Here is a 27,492-nt window from a genome sequence, read left to right on the forward strand (position 1 = left end):
AAGGAGGAAGACTGTAAAGCACCAGGTTCTCATGAGCATCCTGCCTAATTTAGTCAGCAACTTTTCTGGAAGAAGTTTACAGTTTATCTCTGGAACTCAAAAGCCTTTATGAAACCAGCCCATCATGTGGGCTTCCTGATGCAGGTCAGCCCCAGACACATGTGGGGAGAGAGAGAATATTTTCCTAAGCACCTAAGAACCTTGCACACTGCCCCAAGGTACTGTCTGCTCTGAAGAACCAAAGATCCCACCCCAACCTGTCCTCCCTTTCCAACTGTGCCACTTGAAGGCTTTTCAGTGCTGCAATTCCATCAAGACACCATCTTGTGCCAATGAGCATCAGAATGAGACTCGTGGTAGGCAGGCAGAGATTTCTTGCATGCTTCAATGTGCCCCAAACGTTCCTCTTCTGAGTAAACAAATCCCAAAACCTTACAGGTATCTTTAAAAATCCTCACATTAAAAATGAAGCATAAGCAATGTGCAACCTGGCAGTATTTTGTCAATACAGTTTAACAAGTGGGAAGGAGACAAGGAGAAGAGTCAACCTACAGACAGCATTGGTGCAAAATCCTCAGCTGAAAATACATTGGTCTGACAGTAGGGTAGGTCACAGTTACATTTATGAATTTGAAGAAAGCACTGTGCCAGATTCCTATTCCACACCTATTCTATGTTGAAACATCCTTCAAGTGTCAAATAAGAAAGAGAAAACAAACAGGAAAAAAAACATACTGACAAAGCCTACAATAACCCAGCATGCAATGAAAACGATTACAACAGAGTATGGAAACGTCCATGGGCATACATTGTTCAGGGGTAAAGCTCAGTACTTTTGATATCATCATTTCCCCAAAGCTTCTGCACTTGTATGAAAATAGGCACTAGAATGGAACTTGTCCCGTTTCACTTGTGGTTCAATGGCAGAAGAAAACAGGCCCGTTTTGCACTCAACAGATTAATATTTATGATTTAGAAGGGTTGAAGTCTAGTTCAGGCATCACTCTTTGGTGTAGTTTTCTACAAATCACTGTCAATTACAGCACAAGTATTTTGTTAATGGCAAAGATCTTGTCTTCAGCAGAGAGAACCTTCAAAAGACACAAAATGTCAAAATGCACCAGTTTTCCCACGTCAGAGCAGCTTGCTGGCAGGTAAAATACATAATTAATAAGGATGAATGATTAATTCACCTTTGAGCTGGTTTGTGGCTTCATCTCATTTGCAAGGCACTGCTGCAATCTGCCTATCACGTAAAGCAATCCCACTGGCCAGTCAAGTCATTGGGCAAGTGTTTCACTACCTGTGTTCTACCTTCCCTGCCCAAGTGCCCACTGGATCTAGGGTGCCTTCCACCCTAGCAGCAGGTCACACTCATCACCAGCATGTTACCCATATTAGGCTCAGATCATCAGACAAAGCCAGACTCTCTCTCTTTCTAAACTTTGACTCAGAGATGAAGTCTCATGATACCCTGACAGTTTTTCCACTGCTGGTCAAAATATTGGGAAGAAGTAAAGCCACACACACATGGTAAGAAGGGAATCAGGGATTTTCACACTTGCCCTCACCTCTGAACTCTGCAAGCAGTCATGGGGAAGAACAGTTTGGGAGCTGAAAATAAGGCAGTGGTTGAAATTCTTGCTCCCTCCATAGGCTTTATATGCAGCATGAGGGACTGGGATAGAAGACACCTTGCAGATACCTTTAGGACTAAAAGCAGTGTCTCCAACCTCATGTGCCAGCACCTTTCCTGCACCTCCAGAGCAGACATCTCAGTCTGGTGGGACACCTCATGGTCTGTTCTGCCCTCAAGCCTCCTCTTACCTGTATGAGACCGCATATGTCGCGTCAGATCTTGCAGAGACCAGAAACGCTTGTTGCACACAGTACAGACTTTCTTTCTTTTGTCTGCTTTTGCAGTACTCTTAGCCCCATCAGTCTTTGGTTTGTCATCACTGCTCTTCTCAGTGGACTTTCTCTCTGTGCCTTCCCCCTCAGAGATGCTTTCGCTCTCTTCATTCTCCTTTCCTGTTGCCTCAAAGTCCACAGGAGACTCCACTACCTTCAAGTCCAACGGAGACTCTTCCTGCTCAAGACCAGAGTCCTGCATCGAGGGAGCTCCTGCATCATCCTGAATGCTTTTGCTTTCATCCTCACTGCTCCTTTCATCCTTTCTGTCCTCACGAATGTGGGCCTTTTTGTGACGGCTAAGAGTGCCAGCAAACTTGAAGGTTTTGCCACAAATGTCACAGGCATGTTTCCTTTCAGTCTGAGAACTGCTGCCTGCACTCTGGTCACTCTCTGCCAGCTTGAAGTCCATTAATTTGCTGGCAAAATTGAGGTCAAGACTTTTGTTACTTACAGAATCTTCCTCAGGGCCCTCTTCATATCCATCCACTTTTTCTTCAGCATCCTCTTCTGCCAGAAGCGAGTCAGCCTTCTGCTCCTCCTTGGGGCCGCGCTCACTCTCTGGTAGCTCTGTCATTTCCTCTGACTGCTCCTTCTCGCTGTAGCTCAGGTTCAAGACTTTGTTTCCTGCAGCTAGTGTCTCTGCATCCACCTGGTTCTCTGCAAGGAAACACAGAGAAACTTTCAGTGGGATGCTCCCTGATGATTCCCAACTACCATCAGGGAGCCCGCACGCGGACCCAAGAGCATTGCTTCTGATCGAGCATCCCAACATCTGTTTCTCCCATCTGTGACCTAGGCCAGTAACTTACAGCTGAAAAGAGATCAAAACACTACAGAACCCAATTAACATGATGATACAAACTCTTTCACAAAATAGGCTCACAATCTCAGCAGCTTCTTGAAATAATTTTTAATATAATCACTTCTTACCAGAGAACACAACATGCTGAGACACCAAAGAAGGTGAGGTCACTATCACAAATAGACCATTCCAGAGATACATGGATGTATTATTAATTAACTTGTGTATGAAAAACGTGAACACAGATTAAAATACAACCCATATATTTGTCAAACTAATTTTGGTGTAGCAGGAAATGTTTTTCCAAGGAAATGTAATAGCCTCATGCAACCACCTGGTACAGCTAAATGAGAATAGTTAGTGCAGACAGTAACACAGAAGTTGGCTTAAAAAGTTGGGTATGCACCAAGTGGAAGTTCATCCACACCTGGGTCTCTGATGGCACTTGGAATCGAAACATAAAGCCAAGAGACAGTAACAGACTTTGCTGTTTCACAGCTACCCCACAAGAAGACAAAAATTACCTAAGATGTTGTCCTTAATGGTGTACTCTGCTTATTTACCTGTCTGCAGCATTGATGTTGCTGAAGTCATAACCTATGTCCAAAGAACTGAAACAGGTAAGATGCTTAAGGAGAACAGAGGGCTGGAGCTGTACTCCTTCCAAGCTCTATGCAAACAGTGTGTTTGTAAATAGGAAATAAGCTGGTCTGGCTCTGGAGGCCAAAGCTGCTGCTGATGCACAGCATGTGACTGCACCTCCAATGCCACTTCCCAGAATTGTTCCAGGACACAAACTTCACAAGTCGTGCTTTCTGAAAGCTGAAACTTTCCTTTAAGTCCTCCTCCCCACCTCCTTCTTATTGACAACAAGCAGCAAAGGGCGCCCACAACCCACCCGGCATTTCGACATTCATCTGCAAGAACGATAGCTGCTCAGTAACTACAGGGATTTGGAAACTCTAGAAGAGCAGTGCAAGTTCTGTTTGACACAGTACAACATGTGCTTGTCTCCAAACTGCCTAGATTTCCTATTACAGGCTTCTTTTTCCTAAGCAAGGAGTAAAAACAGAAGATAAGAAAATGGTTCTCAGGCACTTATTAGTTTGAATGTAGTCTTGCAACATGACTTGCACTGGCCCCATCTCCTCTCACTAGTGATAACAAAGGGCCATTAAACAAATGTCAAAATGTAGCAGTGTTTCTGGTGATAGCGAAAGATCACTTAATAGTGCACAATTCTTGGTATGCTTTTTCTTGGGGGAGTGTAAGGAGAAGTGATCTATCACAAAAAGTAATCTCACCTTGTAATCAAAACAGATCTGTTTACACAGACAGTGGATTACACAAAGTTCATTGCTCATCTAATTATCTGCCCGTTAGAACATGCATGCAAGCCCTGATCTGTGTGTAAGGCTTCAGAATGTGAGGATGGGGACATCTGAAAGCAGATGTGGGCTGCCCTGTCTCATCCCCTGCAAGGTCAGGAAATGCTCCCCTGATGGGATGTGTGTTAGGCCAAAGAAAGGCTGCCAGCACAGCACAGAGGGGGTTCATTACGGAGAGGGGCAGGAAACCATGTGAGCTCTGTTAGGATGGAGGTGAGTGAAGAGCGCAAGGAAACCAAGATGGGAAAAAGCTCCTATTAATCATACCCAGAGAGATGTTCTGTAACTCTTTATTGACCAAACAGAAAACTGTATGCAGAGGGAACCTTTCCTTGGTTTTTCAACATGAAACATCAGAAGCAAAATAAATGAGGAGAATATCCATGGGTGGCACTCAAGGTGCCAAGGTAAGAGCAGCCAAAACCAGTATGTCTTAAAACTCCCAATACAGAAATCCCAACTCTGACATTCAATGTCATATATCATCCATGATTTTTCAATTTTTCTGTAACTTTTTCTTCTGCTTCTTCTGGTATTTAAAAAAAATATATTATTTTTCTTACAGTATACTCATTCACGTGTACATGTTTTGGGGAGCACTCTTCCTCCTCACCTGCACAAACCAGACCTGCCCTTTTTCTTGCTGAGAAGGAGTTTCACAGGCCCCTTAGGAGACTTCATGCACGTACTTCACGTAAAGCAGCAGTTCGTGACTAGCTGAGCTGCTCTGTGGTTATCTCCAACCTGTGCAGTTGGCTCTACAGCTGGTGAAAAGGTGAGCTGCTTTGCACAAAATCTGGTTATTTGGGGACAGGTGAAAACGAGTCTGGTTCTGCTTCCAATGAACTGGAATAGCAGCAGGGGAGCTATGAAGGTGTGTGGTAAACACAATGTTTGTGAAGACAATGTCCCAGGCCCAGTGTGGGACTTCTGCAGTGCAAGAGATGACTGCAAGGGTAGTCCTGCACTAACAGCTGCTTCATCCACTCCTGCAGAGGTTAGGCTTGGCCTGCACTACTTTTCTCTTCACACTTACATGCCCCTTGCAGCACCAGAAACCCTGCTGGCCACACAGCTCCAGCAGGTTTGTATCTTACATAAAGAGGAGGATTTTGACTGAGCCTTCAAATCTGGACAAACATCCCTCCAACAAGACTGAGCTCCTCTCAAATGGATAATTCCCATCTCCAGAATTCAGCTGATTTATGTTGCAGAGCAGTCACTCAATTCCAGGCAGTGAAAGAAACAGGATGCACAGGAAAGGCCTGCTGTTTCTTTTGCCCCTTTCCCATCTTTCACTTACTAAGGCTGTAAAATGCTTTCCGGTCCATTTGTTATCCCACAGAATTTACACTTGATGAATCAAAAGGACAAGAGCGGAGAAATCCACTTGTCAAGGCTCCCACTCACTGCCACTTCTACAGCAACCATGGGAGCAGAATGTGTTACCTTGTCATATGCAGAGTGTGTCACTCCCCCAAAATGAAGAGAAGAAGGTGACACTATCTGAAGATCTCAATTCTGACACCAGAGTCAAAAAAGATGTGCAGGATAAGGGAGAAAGAGGAAAAGAGCAGGAAGTAAGGACATAGGGAAGAAGGTGACACAAAACAACTGCTGGTAACTCAGCTGCTGCCTCGTCAGCTCCTGGGGAAAAAAAGAACTTCTCAGGACATGGATTCATAAGCTAAACCTCAAGAACTCCATCTGAAAATTCAAAAACTTTTCCACTTGCATGAAAGAAACCACTATATAGATGTAGCCAAAATAATTTTTCCTTCTAACTGTGGAAAGACTGTTTTGCTGAACAAATCAAGTTGCAGTCTTGGGTCAGCCCAGTCAGAAGAATCCACTTCATCTTTTATTGATGGCAATAAAGAGAAAGAGGAGGGAACTGCTTTCATACATATGCAAACCAAATTATGAAGAGGGACACCAAATGTGAAAAAATTTCAGATGAAAGAGCAGATACAGATCAAGGTGGGGAACTTGCTGGCTTGATTCTTTTTACACATGGCTTTATTTTTCCCTGAAACTATGGTGGAATAGAGAGTAGAACTTGAGATGCTATGAAGTTAGTAGACAAAACATGATGTAATGAAAAACATTTTGTTGCTAAAGCAAGTGTTTATTGACAAACACTCCAAACATCCCAAGAGAAGAGTTTGAAAACTCATCACATAAATAATCCTCAAAACTGGAGCAAACAGACTATTGGAAATGGATATGGTACAAGCAGTTGGCATTATCAGTCAGATGAGCTGATGATTTACTATTTTCCCTACGTTAACTGAAATCACCCCAGGTTGATATTTTACAATAGAGGCACCCACCACTAGGTGGTAGCAGTTCTAGTAAATCTGTGATTTTTTTGACCCCCACACAATGCTTCTTCTACTTCCACCCACAAACTGGAGAACATCTTTTAAATCTGCAGACTCAGCTTGAAAAATTTTGGGTGTTATCTTTGTCCATTTTTATTGTAAACATTCTAAATAATAAAATTCAGCCTCCTTCATTACATCACTTGCAAACACTCAAGTTAAATATTTATCAGCCCACATACAGTTGAGAGAGCTTCAGTTGTATCTCCATGCCTTGTGAAATTAAAATATTCAAGCTAGAAAAGGACTGTTTACAGTAAATGGAACTGAATATATCTGGGGAAAAGGAAAAGAAACAATTCTGGGAAAAAAACATCACCTGTCTTTAACACACAGTATGATTCCCCAGTACCTTCAACAGAGCAGCTGAAGTCACAAAGAAAAGTTTTCAGGACTAGCACTGATTCCACCTACCATGGGGGAATCTGAATTGAAGGCAGTGGGGGCAAAACCCACACTTTGAGCTTATGATGGATTGCGCCATTCAGCAGAAAGGCAGTTTGATGTAGAGCTGACAATACAGCCAGCAGGCTATACACCACCACCTCAGTATCTTCATAAAACAGCTCTAGCACTCAGGCCAACCCCAGCAGCAAGTAACTCTTCTTTTACCCTGAGCTCTCGCTCCAGAGCAGCTGTTAAACTTTGTCTGACACTGAAAACACGATTTCAAGCCCTTTGTCCTCTAAGAAATACCCACAAATGTAGTTCAAAGGTACAGACAGCTAGAACAATTTGGAAAAAGTCCCCCACTATACCCAGGACTCACATGATTTCTGGAGAGACCACATTGTGGCAGATATCTAGAGCAAAGATGAATTCTGCTAAATGCTAATCAGAAAATTCACTGTTGAGTATACTTTGTAAACATTTGTCTAGTTAACGCAGAGCAATTGTGTTTGACCCTCTCACATTAGGGGCAAGTCTCTATGAAAGGAATCTTTCCTTAGTAAGTTCTCTTTCTCATTAAGTAAGAGATAATCCCTTACCCCATTCCTATCCTACATCTCTGTCAACTGTATTTTGTTGCAAGAAGGGAGCATTCAGTCAGGCCCTAAGGAGACAAAGGCAGGGTTGCTTTAACATGATGAAAGTGGGCAATTCATTAAGCTGCTCCACACTTTCCTTGTATGCCTCTCTCTGGTCTGACTGCTGTGAACTGGGGGAAAAGTCCTCAGTTTGCTTCAGATCATTCCCTTCCTCTCCATGTAGCAAGGATATGAACAAGCCCCATCACTTACACAGTCTCCTCATCTCTGAATCCTGTTCTAAACCACCATCCTGTTTTTGTTTTGGTTTAAAACAAGACCAAAAAGAAACTCTCTATAAACTTGCTCCCAGTGACACTCTATTGAATTGCACTTCCTGTCTTACACCTCATCCTAAAGCTTTGCTTCCTTTATGGCTGACCAAACACCATCCAAGCATCCCTCTTCATTCCTTCTGGCATACAGTGAAATCCAGATGACCACTCACTTCCAAGGATGGCCCTCACAAGGACTCTGCACGTGAGCCCCAAGCATGCTGCTTACCCACCTTTTAAACCCAGCACCAAAAGAAACCACCTCATTTTAAACTTAGCCACAGTTTCAAATTCTTAGTTTACTTCCACGGATTTGGAAATCCCTTTTTCTTGGACAATGGAGGGAGACCACAAGTCCAAAGCTTTTGAATGATTTTGACCCGTGATTAACCACCGCTTGGTGAACCCAGTTATAAACGCTAAGCTGTGCTATAAAGTGCACGTGGTAACTATAACTGTGTACACTATCGGATCTGGGCTCCCTCCCTGAAGCCTAAAGCTGCTATTTGAAGACACAGAGCACTGACAACAAAGCCAATTTCAACAGCATCTATCCCAGTGCCTCCTAGAAGATGCTGCCAGCTCCACACCTCAAGCTGCATTAATGTGCTCCTTTAGGGCTGTACCGCCAGCCAGATCCGGGAACTGATCTCATGACTGCCAGTCCCTCCCCTTGCCCTTTTAATTTTTTTGGGCAGCTGGGTCAGCTACAGCTGCAGGGATGAACAGTTGGGAACAGGTCGAGCCAGTACTGCCAATAAGTGCTTTGTGTTATCCAACCATGGCCCAAGGCTCTGTCTGCCGGGGGCAGGTCGAACCACTCTGACCAGCCTGGCGCCGGCTGCTGAGAACAACATCTACCTTGCACCCAAGGCCTGCCCACCCTACGTGCTGCACCAGTGCTCCAGAGTCTGAGCAGCTTTAGAAATGCTTGCCTCCTCACACCACCAAAAGCTGAGCTGCTTTAGGACCATTCTGACTATAAAGGAAGTCTTCAATCGATTCAAGTAGGACATTTCAGTTTTATTCTGACGTGAAAATTGTCAGAGGTGAGCACTCTCAGAGCCCTTCCCACAGACTTTCGTTCTTGGAGGGGATCATGTCATAACACGAGTCTTCCTCTCTCATGCTGCAGCCATCTGTTGTCTGCAGAGGCAGGATGGGCCCACGTGATGCTGCAGACACCGTGCTACAGCCCTCTGAAGTTACGGGCTGTTAACATGGTAACGAGGCAACTTCGTCTCTTCATGATAGGCAAGATCAAATCATGTCGTAACAGGTCCCCAGCACGGCAGATTGCAATGCCAGACTAGTACTGAGACCTGTGTTACCACACTTGAATCACTGCAAGGCAATCTGCTGTATTAAAAGAAGTAGAAAGGATGAGAGAGGCTGGCAAGAGAACAGACCTTCCCAAACTAACTGGTGCATGGACATGTAAGAGAAAAATCCTGTGCACACAGTGTGCAATCTGATCAGCAGCTACCCTGAGGATGAGAGTAATAACTCATTTGTAATCTTAACTACCCTGACGCACAGAGCCAACTTCTTGCTGCTTTTAGGTTTGTTACTTCAACAATTCTCCCATGAAACCAACTCAAAGTGACACAAAGTGACGCTGTCTGTACTGGAGGTGTGAATAACAGCAACAGCTCCCTTGTGCAAGCAGTTTTCAGGCAAGGGACATGTACCACCATCTGCTGAGCTTCCTTCTTGCACTCATCCCATTTGGTCAGCACAGTAAACCCAGAGTGACCGTGCTCACCCTTGGTTTTGTGTCAGCTCTTCCTTTCTGGCTGAATGCCACTCACCTGCCCACAGCAACGAAGCTTTGCATGATCTGACAGCCAATCTCTTTCGCTATTGTCAAGAGAGAGGGGGCAGTATGATGGCAGGTGAGCTTCAATGCAGATCAACACAAGGTAAAACAATCTAAACCATGCCTATGGGATGCTGAGTATAGTTCTGGCAGGTACATCCAGGCAGGAGGACTCAAAGACATTGCTGATGTCTCTCCAGGATCACTGGCTTGGCCTGCAGCAGCAGCCAAATTAAAATCAGACTGCATCAGCAGGTTCACAAAACAACTGGAAGGACCTGCAGACAGCAGCTCCATAAGCAGATTGTAAAGGGAGCAGGAAGGGATGTGTCCTTGAAAACACAACCCTAATGAGGCAGTTGGGGATGCTGATAGAGCTTTAAGAACAACATGCCAGAGGAAGTGGCTGTGTTCACACGCTCACACTAAAGAGCACATCCTCCTGCTACCAATGGAGACACGAGTACCATTGTAGCAATGTGGAAGGGCATGTCTCACATTCTTATGCTTTGCTTGTCTCCAGTGTTCAGTCCAACCAAGTACAACTTGGCCTTGGTTTTCTGGGAAAAACTGTTTGTGCCACTGTGAGTTCCAATATCCTCTTCCTTAGACTGAGCGATAAGCACACATGTCCCTCAGGTAGCAGCTGGCAACTCCCAGTTTGTGCAAATTCTGGTAGATTTGGTAGAAATGACAACACATTTCTGACAGGGGAAGGGCTTCTGGCCTGAGGCAAGATGAAATGTATGAATATCCCCCTTGTGTGTAATAAGACACTTCCTTGGTTTTCTTCCTTTGCCTCTGTTACTGCTTGGTGACCAACCACAATATCCTGACTGCAAGCTCCTCAACAGCAGGCTCTCTCTGGAAATCCCTATCACCTATGCCAATTGGACACAATTTCCATCAAGCCACAGGGCATCTCTCCACTGACTTCAGTGGAATCAAGGCCCATATGTTGAATAAGCAATAAATTATTTTCCCTTGGGAGAAAGTTTTTCATGTCTGTGATTCATTTAAATGACTAGAACAGGGACAGGACTAAGCACAGGAAAAGTTGAAAAAAAAGCCAGCATCATGCAGTGCAATAAGGCAAACCTGCGAGACATCTCTGTGATGAAGAAAGAGATTGAGAGCATAGTTACTCGTAAAAGGAGATCAGCTCCTGTCACACCTTCCACCTCACACCCAAAACCTCTGAAAACATACACACACCACCCACCCCCTGCCACAGCCAGCAGCCTCTTTGATACAACATTGTGGGTATCTCTCTCACTTTTCATCTTCTGAAAGTTGGTTCTGTTCTAGTTAACATCTCGGCCTGTACCAGGGATTCCCCGCATCTCACAGACATCTCAGAAGCTGTTTCTTTCTCTTAATTTTCTTCCAGTGTCAACACAACTTTTAGATGCATCATGGTACTGCTTTTTTGTAGGCTTTCAAGTCACTCTTTCCTTTTAGGTGCCTGCTAATTCAACCATAAATTTATGGCTACAAATATTACTGCTTTTTGCACTTCTATCTGGCTTCATTCACAATGCAAATAACAAAACTTCAAAGTCAAGCAGAAATCTTTTTGCTTCATGATAGCCCAATTCCTTTCCACATTTCTTTTCAAGCATGCAATGACAGGATTAGCTGAGGATTAATTACTTGAAACTCAACCTGCATCTCAGGTCACAATTTCCTCATATTTTCAGCCTTTAAGATGTTTATATCAATCTAATATTTGTCATACAGACCAATACTTGCAACAGATAAAATATTCTTCATTCCACATAGACATCTTATCTGGGGGTCTCAAAATGCAAATAAAATTCCACTTACTGTGCAAACTCCAACCCTCCCACCCCAAGTTGCAATGCTTTCCAAAAATGTCACCTTTAAAGGCACAAAAACAGAACATTCAAAAAAGCAGTTTTCTCTGCCTTCTGTATTTGTCCCTTAAAGGCAACTGCTCTTCTGATAAAATACACTTACTCACTGGAAAATAACCTAAAAAGTCAATGTGATTTGATTTTTTAAATTAATTTTTTCCATATGAATAACCATGGCCTGTATTAAAATACATCTGTGCCTATCTATTACTTGGGACTGACTGTAAATTTTGATTACCAGCACAGCAGGACTAGCCTAGTCTGGACATTTCATAGTAGCCAGTCATTTGAAGTGTGTCTTTTTCAGTATAAAGGGTTATCTGAATAATCAAAGCATGTAAGATCAGTCCTCAAGGTATCTCCTGCCACTGCTGCCCTAGAAAAAACGTATTATTCACCACAGTAACTACAAATGTTGCAAAGTAAAGATGTTTACAATTTTAGTTTGACTTAAATCATAAAAGCAAAGAATAAAAATGCCTCCAAGTCATCGTTTTTGGTGACTTGTTACCTCCAATCAACAGGAAACATTCAGGTTCATGGGTTAGGTGTAGGAGTTTTCTATTTATTTATTTATTCCTTTATTTTGTTTATAGACATTTCCTTGTACAGTTTGTTCCTGCTGTAGAAGTGAAACAAAACAAAACAAAAAAACCTCCTCTGCCATTAAATCTCGTTTTTCACAAAATTTAATCTTGGGCTAAGTAAGACCTGCCAGTATGCCTTTGAAAATATTCTCAAGTGATTCTCTGCAAACAGATTAGGTTATCTATAACAAACTAGTGGTTAAAAAAGACCATTACTGTAATTTTATACTGAACCTTGTCTGATCCGCATCCTATAAAAGGAGCAAAACCAACCACATCACCTGCAGGGCATATCTTAGTCACTGTTCTGAGAATTTGAAAAGTCAAGAGCGGCAGGGAAGAGAGGAAAAAAAAAAGGCAAACCTAGTTGAACATTGAAAAGTAAATTATACAGTAAAGACAACAAGAGGAAAAGTATTAAAAGCAAGTGTTCGAGCATGTTCAAACAAAACACAGCTACTGTGTTAGGCACTGTATAAAACCAAACTATGCCAAATTCCCAGTGTCCCACTTGTGAGCTCACTATTAAATCAAAAAACCACTGAGGAAGGTGTATGCTTCTTCATGGAAATCTTTTTGAATTAAAAAAAAAAAAAAAAATCAAAACAAGCACAAAGTGGTGTTGAGGCAACGATAATCAGGGCAAAAGCTTCCACGAGAGACACTTCTGGTTGCATGAGGGATGTGGGTCACTGGTAGCATGTGCATTTTTGCACCTCCACAAAAAGGAAATACAATCTTGACACCACATGGAAGGTGGCCGCTGTGTTGAAATTTTATTGAACATGAAAGACACATTTGCAAGAATCTTATGTCTGTATAAATACAGCAGTTCAAAACTTATAATATACATATAGCACTTAAATGCTCAAAGTTATATATTTTTTCCTCATCCTAACTTAGACCACTTACATGAATTACCTCAGTAACAACTTTCCTACAAACGTACACAGAAGAGCTAGGTGCTGCTTCTTAGCTCGAACAACTGCTTTGGGGTGGTTTTTTGGATAGTAGTGTTATACAGTCACCTTGCCTGCTGTGATGGCCTATGGATCACATATCCAAACACATGCAGTTTGGAAGCAGATCACCAGGACACTCATCTATCCCATTCAAGTCAGCCTATTACTTCCTTCTCTGCCCAGGTCAGGGAACAGCCATCAAGCACAGACAATAATCAAGTTCCCCTTTTCTCTTTACAAAGATTAGCGAATAGATTTTTTTCTTAGCTTATTTTAAAAATCAGAGCTATGTGGCAAGTCACAAACTATCTGCCTGTGCAATAGGTGGGGACAGGAACGCTGTGCTGCACTATAACACTCTAGATTTCTCCACAAGAAAACCAATTTGTCCATCCAAAGCCAACAAACTGCTGCATCTATCACAGAGCTGCCAAACTCCTTGTGCCAGCAGCACCTGACAACCACCACAAAAACACAGGGCTTGCTCCACCTGAATGCATCCTCAGGCTTGCTCTGACACCATCTCCCTGGCCTGATTAATTTCTGCCACCTTCCCAGCTTAGCTTTCCCCCTCCCCTCCAGTAGGCCTCATGGACACTGCTCCCACAGGAGAGCTGCTGGAAACTCCCAGTTTAGAAAGAGAACAATGCTCATGCCATCTGAAGGCAGATGCCTCAAGGCCAGCCAAAGCTTGCTGTGGGGTGGTCCTCCAGCATATCAAGTCTCTCTCAACACTGAGATGATTAGAAAGGAGTTCAGTATTACCACTGCCAGAGCACATCAGCCAGAATGTGATTATTGCCACTACTGCAGTACCACAAAAAATCCTGTATCTGTGGTGAGGATTCAGTCCTGTTACGACCACAGCTGCTTGCTCTCTTTGTGGGGATTGCAGCACAGGCTTTAAAGGACAGTGTCTCCTTCCAAGCCTGGTGGTCGTAAGGGAGACAAGTTTTACCAGTATAATTCATGGCTGAGTGCATTTCTCTGTCTTCACTAGGGGTTTACACCAGTGCTGCTACCTTGGAAGTCTGCCATCAATAAGCAGGTCAAACCTCTTAGTCTGGGAAAAGCCTGTCCATTGTTTTCTGTCTCATGAACAGTTCTTCAGTAACTATGTATTTTTTTTGGAGACCAAGGTGTTGGAAAACAATTGAGATATGAGTAAAGAGCTCTCCTTCACCAGAAAGTAAACTGTATGCTTAATAAGACGAAATAATTTGGTCTCTGTGGACCAGAAAACAATAGCCTCACTGTTGCACTGATACCTTGCAAGTTACGTCCTTGTGTCACCCAAAGCAAACTGTAATAGGGACTGCTCCACAGCTCAGATTCCCTTTAAACCTCTTAGCTAACCTCTTTTATATCTTCAGGTTTCCCTCTTTAGCACAGATATGAATCAGTCATTTCAGGAAACCTCATTTTCTTAAAAAACAACCAAAAAAACCCAACAACAACCAACCAAACAAAAAACCCCCCGCTAACTTTTATAAGGCTATACTCAAATCCCCTATGTTTCTTATAAAAATACCTTATTTTTATTTTTTATGCCAGGAGCTGAAATGCATAATTAAGTAAATAATATCAACAACTGTGACTGACTTAAAAGGGCACAACAGAAAGTAGAGCTTTGTCCTCTCCCTCTAGAGCAGAATGAGAATCTACTAATTACTTTTTTACAGTGTGGGTGGAAGAATGAGGGAACTTCAAATCAGCACAGCGTTCAATGCAGTATTTCCTTTATAGTGAAGAATGAAAAGTAACCCCAGACCTAGAATAAATCTCCCTACCCAATTCCTCCTTTTGTTTACACCAAGTCTGAGGTTACTTACACAGCAGCACAATGCTAGAGATTCCATACATATCTCCACACCTTGGGGCATGTGCCCACCTTTAGCTGTCTATCTCTGAGGAGAAACTTTTCCTAGAGGCAAGCTATTACGTAATGCTCAGGATGAGCAGTTTCTCGCACCCTCCTTTGATCTGTTAAATAAAAGCCACCACAAGAAAAAAAAATGCTAAGCACTGTATTATTTTATTTTCCTGCCACAGTTCTACACTTACTGTCTCTCATTTTTAAAGATCTTTTTTATCATTACTGATGCAGACAAACAGTCATCAGAAGCAAACAAACGAAGCATGTAAGGCACAATGAAATATTCAACATGTTCCCCTTCAAGACAAGGCAAAAATAACAGAACAACTGAAACCTGAGCCTTTTTCCAGCTACACTAAGTTATGCCACTGAAGTCAAATGGGTATCAACAGTTTTATTTACCCACTGATACTCAAAGACAAAGAGATTATTCCATTTCTGAAAAATCTACCACCACCACTATGGAACAGCAACAGCTAGGGATTATCAAAATAATAAAGAAGAATACAGTTCAGATACTAGAGAAAGGAAGATTCCTCCATGGAGAGGCTCTTCCATGGGGAACAATCTCAGGACATAGAACCTACTGTGAGCACAGAGCACTCTTACCTGTGTGAGTGAGCATGTGCCGCTGCAGGGCATGTGCCCATGGAAAGACTTGAGGACAGTAAGGACAGGGGATATTTTGCAGGCAGTCTGAGTACGTGTTCCTCTTCCCTCTCAGCAGCTTATCCTTGGCAGCTTCCTTCTCATCCTCACTTGTTCCATTTCTGCCACTTTCTTCCTTGAAATTGTCAGTGGACTGCAGAAATGGGCTAAATTTGTTAGTGTCTGTGGTAGCCAACATCTTCTCTATGCTGGCAAATTCCCCACTTGACTCCAGATCCACACTATTGCTAAGTTTAGGCTTATTTTTTGTTCCTTTCTTTCTACCTCTTTTCTTAGTCAACCCAGTATCAGCGATGGGAGACTGCTCTGGATCACAAGCCTGAGACAGGTCACTGGGCAGGCTGGAGTCTCTCTGAACGGTGCTCACGATTGTCACTTTAGCTTTGGCATTCCCTGATTTGTCACACCCAGTGGAGCTGCTCACTGCCTTGGGACTGGCGTCTGCAGCCTCTGTTTTCAGCAAAGTGGGAGCAGAAGACACAGATGAAATGATCTGTGCAATGGAAGCCAATGGTGGCAGCTCTTTAGTTACTGAAGGCTTTGGCAAGAGAGGTGGTGGTGGTGGTTTAGGCCTCAGGGGTCTCAGCAAGGCAGAATTGCCAGCGAGAGCCGGGGAAATGATCGGGACAGTCAAATGCAACGAACCTTTCAGTGGCTGGGGATGTCTGACACCCCGGTTTGTTTCCGAGTTCCCATTGGCACCAAAAACCAAAGGACACTGCAGACAGTTATAGGCTTTATCACTGTTCCCAGAAGCAGCCAGCTCTTGATTCCTGGCTTCACAGGGGGCATCATCTTTATCCTTCTTCAGGATTTTGGGGATGGACAGGTCAATAGGCTCCATGGAACAGTCATAAAGGGACAGAGATGAACCAAACAAGTTCTCCTGCTTCACCTGCACAGCACTCAGGCTTTTGCTCTTCTGAGAGAAATCCAACGGCTCATCAAAATCCATGGGGAAGTTGCCCACAGGTTCACGTTTGATGGAAACGTGAGATGATGTTCCCAGCAAGAAGCCATTCTGTGGCTCCAGGAAAGGCGTCATGGGCTTGTGGTCCATGTAAGTGCTGTCCTCCAATAAAGAAGGGTCTGTCTGGCTTTCCTGGGCACTGCAGTCCACCATTAAGATGTAATTCTCAATCTCCTTTTCTTGCACATGCAAGTGCTGCTTGAGGATGTGGTGAATGCAATTCCTCTTGGCCGAAAAGGCCGTGCCACACTCCTTGCACTCAAATGGCTTCTTCTTCTGGCAGCCGCTGTGTGTCCTCATGTGAATGCGGAGGGCCCGGTAGTGCTTCAGGTCCTCTCCACACAGCTTGCACACCGTGTCTGGGGAGCAGAAGGCATCCACCATCTCTGCAGCATTGCTGGTGACATACTCAATGTTCTTCTCGATATCCTTCCTGGTTGTTTTGAGGTGCTTCTTTCGCAGGTGCCTCTCACAATTGGCCTTCACTGTGAACGGATAGTGGCAGATTTTACAGATGTAAGGCCTCTCCCCGCTGTGCGTCCGCAGGTGCCGGATCAGTGCTGCCTTGTCAGCCGCAATGTAGTCACAGATGTTGCACTGATATGGAGAGATACCCAAGTGAGAACGGATGTGAGCTCTCAGGACACCAGAGAAGGCAAACACCTGGTCACAGAAACGGCAGGGGTACAAAACTTTCCTCATGGTTGGCGTCTTCTTGTTCGCTGCCCCTGCGATGATGGCTTTGAGGTCTCCTTCCGTGACTTCTTGCTTAATCTTGGCTTCCATACTTAGAGGCAGGAGAGCTTCAATGATGCTGTCCTGCTCCAGCTGTGTCTTCATCTCATGCTGAGTTAAAGGCTCTACTTTGGGTTGGAGGAGCAACTGTGAAGAAGGACTTGATTTGGCTCCTGGCTGGGAGAGATGAGAGTTGGAGGCAGACTCCACTGAGTTCTTGATCAGCCTCAGAGGAGGAGGTGGGAGACTTGGGCTGATGCAGCCAGGGGAGGCTTGCTGGGCACTGATAAGAGGAGGAGGTGTAGAGGTTGCGACAACTGTTCGGGGCGTTACCAAAGGCTTTGGCTTCAGTGGTGGCATATGCTTGAAAATTGACTGCACAGGGACAGAAGGTGCCTTAGAAAGTGGAGGAAGACTAATTTGAGGAGGAGCAGAAGAAGCCATCTTCAAGATCTGCTGAATGTCTGCCAGCTCAATGGCAGACTCATTGGAGATGGGTTTCACCACAATACTGCTGTCAGGCTGGATAATAAAACCCTTCTGGAAAGGCTGCAGCGAGAGAAGCTTTATGTTTTCTTTTGTAGGGGGAAGGACTGAAAATGACCCTCCCATGGAGGCAGCTTCCAGAGGAGAGAGGCTGAGCAGACTGGTGCTGCCAGGTTCCTGAGGTAGGTTACTCTTCAGTGCTCTGAGCCGCATTTCTTGGACCTCGTCTTGTGTACTGTCCTCCTGCTTGACAGGCTTGATGTCTTTGGTGTACTGTAGGCCCAAGGATGCCATGAAGGCTTTCTGGTCTGGATTCTCACTGGGTGGGGTCATGGACTGGGGCTTGTGCTTGTCTTTTCCCTGATCCACCACGTGAGTTTCTGTGTGCAGTTTGAGTGCAGAAAGCATGGGGAATGCCTTGTTACACATCTCGCAAATAAATCGATGGAAGTCACTGATGCACCTTCGCAAATTTGTTTCACACCAGACCTGCAAGACATGCAAAAATATTTAGAGTAGGAATCTCAAACTGGAAAGGCTGCAGCAAAACAAAACCAGTTCATTCTCTTCCACTGACTGTTAGGAGCTTTAGGGCAGCCTTCACCTACCTGGCATAGAGATATTCCCACTTCACAGCCTTTAGTCTCCTAAGGGGTGTATCCAAATTAGGGATTCTCCACAAATTCCCTTCTATAAGGGTAAACTCCTTCATAAGGCTATTCAGGCTCTCAAAATTGTTTTCCATCCTAAACTTTCCTATCAGAAACTCTTCTTGGGTCATTGAGCCTCAGTACTCAGTATACTAGATAGCAAGGAAACTGGGCAGTAGACTATCTCCTTTAGCTCTACTACAAAGAAACTAGGAGGAGAGGAAGCAAAAAAAAATAATGGCCTCCAAGAAGCCAAACCAATATAAACCAACCAAAATAAAATCCCCCAAAAGCAGATCAATGAAACTCAGAGCCTAAAGCAGAGTGGTTTTTGGTTAGGGAAGTCTGATTACATTTTTTCTCCCAAGAAAAATACTAGTAGATGGCTGGCAAGATCTTTATAGACTCTAAATACTTTATAAGTCTTCTCTCACAGTGCAAGCAAAATTATTACAAAAGGAAAATATCAACATTCAAATCCCTTAGTAACATTAAATGTCTGTCATTAATTACAAAAGAAATAAACTTTGTTTTGGAAGTTCTTTCTTTTCATTTTTTAAGTTTTATACCAAAACTGTAACAGACAGAAAGACCTACATGCTCCCCATGATCAGCAGCAAATTTCAAGTCTACCACTTTGCAGTCAGAAGAGTTGGAAATCAATGCTTTAATCTCAGAAGAATAGAAAAATGCAGAAACTAAGCATGGTCCTGGTGGATCATGCTGTTGATTTTTTTAATGGATATGCAGCTTCATCCAGACCCAAACTAAGGCAGGCAAGGTTTGACAGAGGGAGGAGTCATACCACCCAAAAGAAAGCCTTATGGCTCTCAGAAAAAATATTTGCAGACTACCTCCCTGACTTTCCCCATCCACTGTCCCTCAAAGGTGCAGAACCCTCAAACCTTACATGAGGAACACTGCAGAGTACTTTGTGAGGGAATCACTCAAGATGTCACTGTTTAGTTAATAAGACCACTGCTCAAAGCTTCTTGTAATAAAAACTTTCATACGCCAACTACATCCTTGTTAGAGTAAACTAAAATAAATAATGTCTTCCTTACCATGTGTACTCCCTGTTGATTTCAGATGTAGGAATTTTTTGGGTATGCTCAAAGGGGAAAGGATCTAATATGACCAAATCTTTCCTTCAAAAATTTTTATACGTCTTTACACTGACAGTTATCCACTGTAATGGTAAAAAAGCCCCCAGTGCCAATATTGTTTAGATGAAAAAAGAAAAAGGAGAGACAAAATGCTTGAAGACTACAGAAACAGTGGTGATATACTTTCCACAAAATATTCTACATGCAGGATGAATCTTTCAATTACCTCATCAGATAAGCACTGTAGCAGCTGGTACCTTAAGCTACAAAAAGCAGAGAGTACCTGAGAAATGCGGGGGAACTTCCTACAGGAGAAGTCCGTGAATCCCAAGTCATGGAAGCCTGCTGGAATTGAAGGGTTGTTCTGAATGAAAGGCTTTCCCATGGGATCTCTGGGAAGCTGCTTGTGGATAACTGCATTATGGCGCAGTAAGCCCCGATGAGTACGAAAGGTAATACAACAGATGTCGCACCTGGAAAGGAAAGGAATAAAACAGAAATGACTTAGTGACTGCTGCAAGCTTAAGAACTAGCATTCTTCTTGCACAGGAACATCCTTTTTCCTCCACCTCATGAAACCAAGAATTTGTTAAATGCAAAATAAGGCCACAGTGTGTCAAAACCTATCACCACAAAAGGCCATTTTGGTCACAGTCACCTTCTACCAGTTTCTGGTTATTAAGTCCACTGGAAGTTTAAAGAATATGAGAACTGACAATGGGCAGACGTTACAACAGCAGCTGAGAGAACAGCCTTGTGAAAACCTTTTTATTGTCCAACGAAAAATATTTCAATGGCCTTACGCTGTTTCATTTTTACTGACAAGTACTGTTAAAATAAACAACATTAAAAAAAAAAAAAATCTGCGACAAGGAGAGGCTAAATCTGACCTAAGTAGCAAGAAAATGTAAAAACAGCACCTTTCATAACCACTGCTTAAAACATACTACTGCATGCCACTCAAATACCTGCATGTGAATCTTCCTCACACTGCCTTTCCATAAACTTCCACTGGTATTTTTCAAAGCTGTTACGAGAAATGGATGTTTGAAAAGGAAAACTACTACTCCTTGAATGGGAGAAAGGTTCAGAGGAGGAAGACCTGAAACGGGTTCAACACTTCTAACACCTTTATACTCCTTTCACAGCAGTTTGCCCTGAAGAAAAATGCAGAAGTACTGTCTTTTCCTACCCACACCTTTATTGCTGTGATTTCTTGTTTTTCTTAAGTTCTCAAATCCCAAATTCAGCTAAACAAGGGCTTCTCACACAAAACATTGCATTAAACAACCAAAGCTATGCTGCATGCAGAAAGGACTATGCAGCAACATTTGACCAACACGTCAACAAAGCCTACCGCCTTTTAAATATTTTGAATGTGAGCTCTGCAGCATGACAGGTCACGTCCTCTCTGCATTCAATAAGTGACACACAGTTTCACTCAACCTCAAGTTCCTTGTGGTTGCAGGTCCAGCTCCCAAAGCGTGGGTTTCCCAGAAGCAAAACACCAGTGGATACGAAGGAGAGATTTTGTCAGTGAGAACATTATATGCACTAGAAATCTTTCACATCTGCCCCTGGTCTTGGTTTTCCCCATACTGTCTTTGCTCTCTACATCAAGGAAAAGGACATGTGCCTACTCATTAAAAAAACATCCTGCAATTAGAAATGACTTCTGACAAAATCCTGAAACCACCCCCTCCCTGTCCTGTCCCTAACAAACTCCCATTGTTGTTCATTTTATCACTACATAAACTCCCACAGCAATTTTTTTATTCTCTGAAAATGAAGAGATAACCAAGTCACTCACAAAGCAACTGGACTCATAGTCCCTGAGTGGTGAAAGAAGCAAGTGTGAAGTGTATATAACACAGCCATTGTTATCACAGTACCCAGAAAGCTTGGACATAAATATGCGCTGAAGGTTTAATCTGTTTTAACTCTCTTGTCAATTCACTTGCATCCTACCTGTATAATTACTGCTGACATAGTTCCTGCATTCCATTAAATACCCAACCAATGCCATTTACAAAGCTAATGTTTACTTTAAGAGGTATGCCAAATGTGACAACAATCTCAGGGAGGGGGGATGGCCAACACAGTACTTCTCCAGCACCAGGATCTACGGCTCTCCTCCAGCTCACTTGGCAGCACCTCTTCTGTGATCTTCAGTGAAAATAAAAACACAACCACCAAAACCACTGCGGGAGGGAGAGTATTAAAAAATTATGAGTAGCCACCTGAAGAACTTGCAGGCTGCTGAAATAAACTGCTTTTAGAGGTGATGAAAATGCCTTGCACGAAAACAAGTAGTGCTTCTGACATGTTCCTCCTGGTATGTCAATATACAAACAAGGAGGGCTTGGAAACAACTCTCCTGCACCACTGGAAGCATTGCAGGCTGTTCTGCAAAGGGACACAGACCTTGACCTTGGGGCATCCTGAAGCATCTCTGGGGCCCCAGTGTTTCTGGCCTGCCCTGTGCCCAGGAGCCCAGTGCAGGAGCTGTATCCCCTTGTGTGCGACAGGGCAGGCACAGCTAACAGCGATGGCACCACAGAGTCACTGGGAGCACTGGCTCCTGCCACTGTAACCCCAAGATCTGGGCTGAGCAGGAGACAGTGCTCCTTGTCAAGCAGCCACACATCCCACACAGCAGGGAGGTGTGCCTTGTTCATCCTGCACTCCCCTTCACCCCCCTCTTGCAACATGACGTTTTTCAGCACTACTTTATTTAGGTCTCCCATCAAAAGCTGCACTTGAGAGTTAATCTTTCAGAGCAAATACCCATGTGAAAGTCCTTCACAGTACACCTGTATCAACTGCTAGCCTAAGGACAGTAAAAATTTGCAAGTTAAACATGGTGTTTTCCACGCAAAGGGAACTACCTCCCCTTCCCCAAACAGAAGTAATGTATCTTATAAAAGGAATATAAAGTTTCTCTTTTATTAAGCATATTTATTTTTCTCTTTCTTCTTTAGTTTTCTTTTATTTTCCTTGCTGTGAGTGAAGAAGCAGCAAACAAAAAGAGAAATTAGGAGAAATATTAAGTTCTTTTTTTTATTAGGTCAGAAAGAAGCACCTGGCTGAAAAAAGAAACATCCAGATAAATCATGCCTGTCATCTCAAGTTGCAGACTCTTCAGGGCATATAAATGCACTGCACCCTGGCTCAGCACCTTGTCCTGGTGGCACAGCTTACAGAACCACATGGGAGCTGGAGCATGGGAAGGAGCTGTGGATGTCCTGCCTTCCTCTGTAGTCCAGGGACGGACACCTAGCACTTCCAAGAAAAGCTTACAGGTACTAACTAGTTAAGGCAAGCATCATGCTGCATTGATTAAGTCTTGTGTTAATTTAAAATGGAGTAAGCTGCCATGCCTAACAGTGCATTAACTGGAAGCATTAAATTTTTAAAGGAGGTCTGACTATTAATTTCTCTGTTTTGGCATCAGTACTATTTTCCATCTTTGGGTAGTGTCACTGCCTACAGTACTTTTAAATCCAGACCCACAGTCTAAAAAGGAAAGAGAAAGGAATCCTACATGATATTAACATTTTTTCATCTTGTTTAAACTGCTTTAAAAAAACTATTGGTAATTGTGGAAAGTCTGAGAAGTTCAGCATATCAAATAAAGCATCTGAAACATATGGTAATAGTTTACTCATGATGAACTTAAAAAAAGAAGGAAACAAAACAACAGAAAAGCCTCCCTCTCCTTAAAATTTCACAAGTCTGCTCATGTGTAGTTCCAAGTCAAACATGGATGGCATGGCTGCAGAGAACAGTGATGGGAACAGGTTCTGAGGTTGTTAGCAGAACAGGCCGAGCAATGGCTCAACACCTGTGCAGAGATAAAAGCACTCTACTTGCAAGGTAAGTTCCCAGATGTATCTAATAAAAGCTGCTGTGTTATCATGTGATTGCTAGTCTTGGCCACAGTCTTCAATTTTTCTATCAATATGATTGCAGAGTAGGGACAAAAAAGCTGTTCAGTTCCAAGCATAGAGATTAAATTTTAAGTAAAAAGGAAAAAACTGTTTTTAGCAGCTAAGGCCCCTTTAAAATTATTTTAATTCTCAAATGCCTTTATGTTTTTGACTCGCTTGTATCTGTAACAACGCAAATATAATACGAAGGCTGTGGCTCATTGGCAGAGGTGTCAAAAAAAAAAAAAAAAAAAGCAGGTAATGCAACAGAACTCCTGAAACACAAAAGCAGAACCAAAACATAACAATGCAACAACTAGGCTGCCCTTGGTGATCAAGCCATGTATCACACTAGAGAGGTCTGATTAATTATTATTATACCAGTACACCTTTTTCTTTTCCTTTTTTTTTTTTATTTTCTTAATGCAGACAAGTGTATGCATCTCTGTGTAAAAAAACACCATTGAAAAGCTTTCTCCTAAAATAAGTTAGTATTTTTGAAATCTGTAATGCTAATTAGGATATAAAAGCATTTCAACAGGCTTTAAGAAAGAGTCAGTGCTTTGCAAAGCTTGTTCATTCAAGGGGGCAAGGCAAGATTTGCTACACTTTTGCTAAGTGACATCTCTGCAAGAAAAGTTTACATAAGCGGTGCCTGTTGCCTTGCATTACACTCTCTTCTGAGACAACTCCAATATGTCAGCAGAGGAAATAGCTGTTCATCTTTAAGAAACTGAAAGACATTTTAGAAAGGAAAAGCAGAGACAAATTTTTAGCAAAATTAATCAGTCTAGACTTTGATAAAGAGTAATGCAGACAACCACTCAATCCTTCTAGATTCTGTATTTCAAGACGAAAATGCCAAATATTTGTATTTATCATTATGTTACCAAGAAATTAAACAAACACTATGCTCTGTATTACTAGAGACTGCTGGTGAGAAAGTGACATTTACCATTACTCTGCTTGTATTTCTAAAACCACACAGACTAAAACCTGAAGTTTTCATCCATGCAGCTCACTAATATAAAATTGCTCATATGGTGGATGATAACAAATAAAAACAGTCTTAATTTCTAGGCCTTATCAAAAATAAAAAGCTTGGTACTACTTTGTTCCTCTCCTGTCTGCACTCTTTAGCAGCTTCCACAAACAGAAACAAGGAAAACAAAAAGAAGAATGAAACGTATCCTGAGACAGAAGTCATTAATACACAATTAAGTTATGAAGTTGTCTAACTCCTCCCACTGAAATTCCCAGTCAATACCGTGTGTTTTTCTACCTCTGTTGTTATTATTCTCCTTTCTCTCTAGTGTTATTTGCAGAATTAATGTGGCTCTCATGAGCAAAGAAATTCCTATGCTGACCTAAAAATAATACAGCCGGGCAGAAGAGAAAGATTGGTGATTCCCTGCTGATGACTCATGTCCACACCGGTGGTGGGAGCAGGCTTCCAGCCTCCACACTGGCAATGCCCAGCTGCGGGGGAGCCTGACAAGGAGGGGGAGATAGAGAAAGGATGGTTTTAAACACAAGAGCTTTCACCACCTGTGAAAGAAAAGCTAGCAGATTACAGACATATTCCCCTTCAGGAAAGGATTTCTTTGCTTCTCTTTCACTTCTTCTGGGGCAAGGCAAAGTGAGAGAGATGAGAAAGAGCCAACTGGTTTCTGCTCCTGTGCAACCCCACCCAGGTCCAGATACTCATCTCCTTTTGGATAAAAAAAAACCAAAAAAACAACCCTTCCTGGCCTCCACACCCAGGGCCTTGGGAAATAACATCCAACAGCCGCACTAATCTCTCCCATTTGCTGCAGATGAGTGATGGAAAAGCAGCAGTGCTGCGAACCCCGCTCCTAGCGATCCTTCTGGATTCTCCTGCTGTCCTGCAATGCCCATTCCTGCCTCCCTCCTCCCCCGCAGCTCCATGGCGTGTCTGATCCCGAAGGACCTGCTGCTCTGCCATCTCGACCTCGCCCACCGCTATGGGCTGTGCTGGGACCGCAGGCAGCACCAGGAGCCAGCTCCCTGCCAGCTGCAGAGGCTCCCCTCCCTCCCCTTGCCTTGTGCCTAAGGGGACGGACACAGCCCGCTGGATGTTCAGGGCGTGCAGCCTCACAGCCTCGGCAAAGGAGACACTTTTCTTTTAACTCTTCCCCCTTCCACCGCCCCACTGGCTGTCTGATTTTGTTACCGATGTGTTGTGTTACTCTCTTTAATCCTCTCCCTCCAAGAAGCCACCCTTGGGTGCAGCTAAGGCTGAACCCCCTGCACCAACCCTTCTATTAATAGAGGGATGCACAGCGTTATGTGCATTCCTACAGCTGCACTGTGGTCCAGGCAAGAAAAGTATCGTGCAGGAGCCAGGACAGACCCAATATAATCCAGGGTGATGTTGTGCTTCAGAAATTTGTCAGCATGCAGCAGAGCCAGCGTCTGCACCAGTGACTCCCACCGTCAGACTACCTCCAGTGAAATTAACTGCTGTAAGGTCTAATAAAAAGCATGAGCCATGCTGTGTTTTAACTTCCTTTGTGTGTGAGCAAAGAAAAATGAGTAAAACCTTCTTCCTAACACTATAATGAATTGCATTTACCTGCAACACTTCAACAGTGCCAGATTTAAACACCTCTGCCCTGGAGAAACAGTAGCTTACTCTACATTTACTTCAACAGAATTAACATGCAACTAAGACAAATAAAGTGAAAATGGGAGATGGCCCACACGACGCAGTCATTTTGTCATAATCACTTTTTTACTTAATAAAGGTCAAAGTTTTAAAAACCAACAAATTGGCTGGACAGAATCACAGAGAAAGAGCTGAAGATCAACTTATATAACAATGAAGGGTTTAACAGTAAAGGCAAATGTATCTGAGGGGGAAAAAAACCTGACCAGAATAGTCCTCTACAGTTACCAAAATTAGAAGCTGCACACCATCCAGAATAATAGTGCCTATTTGTGCACACCAACTCAAGTGAACCTTCTCGTCCTGTTTCAAGGTAAGAAATGAAAAGCTCTTCCTATCTTCTAACACATCTTTCAAATATAGAAGCCAAGTACTTCTGTAATTTTAAAATTAATAGCAAGAGTTTAAAAAGAAATCTATGTGTCTCCCATGTTAAAAAACCCCATTGCTTTTCGTGAGTAACATAAGGAGAACTACATCTCCAGGGGTTTCTCCATCCTACAAGCATCCACAACAGGGCTCACAAATAGGTGCAGCTGAATCTGCAGACCCTTGCCCTTATCTACATTTGCAGGTTAAGAAATGCTCAGCATGCAGACATGACTGCCAACACACTGAGCAGCACCCAGCACTTGGAGAGAGCCTGCGCATAAACAAATCCTGCTCCTTAGGATCAGGCAGGCGTGCTAATAACGTATTTTGGCTCAGCCCCTTTTCCCTCCTGCATGCCCTTTTACAAGCAGCTTTCCTCTACAGTCAGCTTTGCATTTACCCACTTTCTATTCTGGCAGCCAAGCTAAGATATTCAACACCATGTGACACAGCACACAGTTTCACATGAGAGCATCACTCCCTGTGTCCATTCACCAGCCAATATTTCTATCCGGCTGCTCTGGATTCCCAGTTCCCTCACACAATGAGCTCCCTGATGTGAGCTGACCACTTCTAGGCCAGCTTTGGACTCGCGTTGCTCTTCAGATGTTTCCCAGCTCTCTTTTCTGAACAGAAACTTCAGAGAGCACGTAATGTGCAGTTCTGTTCTGCTTTTGCAAGACAACCCACTGATTCTACTTCTCCATTTGCTCAGTAAAAGGATGCATTCAACCAGCTTGCATACCCTCTCCTCTGCCTTACCAAGAACTGCATTGTACCACAGCATATTTCTGGTCATAGCATTTACCAGAGCTGGACTTCATCATCATCAGCTGTCTCATGGAATTTCTCCTGCACTGAAAATGCTGCCAGCAAGAGATTAGGAGTTGGTTCCTAGTTTCTATCAGCAAGACATTGAGCAAGCAGCTTGAGAGCAGAGCAGAGCAGGAAAGTCAGCTGAATTAGCAATGTCA

The 27,492-nt window shown here is 43.2% G+C and overlaps 1 protein-coding gene and 1 long non-coding RNA gene across 7 annotated transcripts in view; one reads left to right on the top strand and one right to left on the bottom strand.

The window, feature by feature from the left end:
* The window catches only part of RREB1 (ras responsive element binding protein 1), a 121,475-nt gene that overhangs the window by 4,010 nt on the left and 89,973 nt on the right, over positions 1 to 27,492 (bottom strand). For 5 of the 6 annotated variants that reach the window (XM_088169669.1, XM_014885837.2, XM_088169681.1 and 2 more), the window contains 3 exons: positions 19,812 to 20,001; positions 15,522 to 18,261; positions 1,828 to 2,571 (listed from right to left, as the gene is read on the bottom strand). In XM_088169669.1, coding sequence (XP_088025795.1) covers positions 1,828 to 2,571; positions 15,522 to 18,261; positions 19,812 to 20,001 — 3,674 coding nt within the window. The remainder of the gene's footprint in view (positions 1 to 1,827; positions 2,572 to 15,521; positions 18,262 to 19,811; positions 20,002 to 27,492) is intronic. The other variant, XM_088169686.1, reaches the window with a different exon arrangement.
* LOC148225297 (uncharacterized) lies at positions 17,804 to 27,343 on the top strand. Its single transcript, XR_015805353.1, has 3 exons — positions 17,804 to 17,954; positions 22,596 to 22,830; positions 25,275 to 27,343. It is a non-coding gene; the product is annotated as an uncharacterized LOC148225297 (long non-coding RNA).

Source organism: Sturnus vulgaris, chromosome 1, assembly GCF_052056855.1.
Source record: "Sturnus vulgaris isolate bStuVul1 chromosome 1, bStuVul1.hap1, whole genome shotgun sequence".
NCBI lineage: Eukaryota > Metazoa > Chordata > Aves > Passeriformes > Sturnidae > Sturnus > Sturnus vulgaris.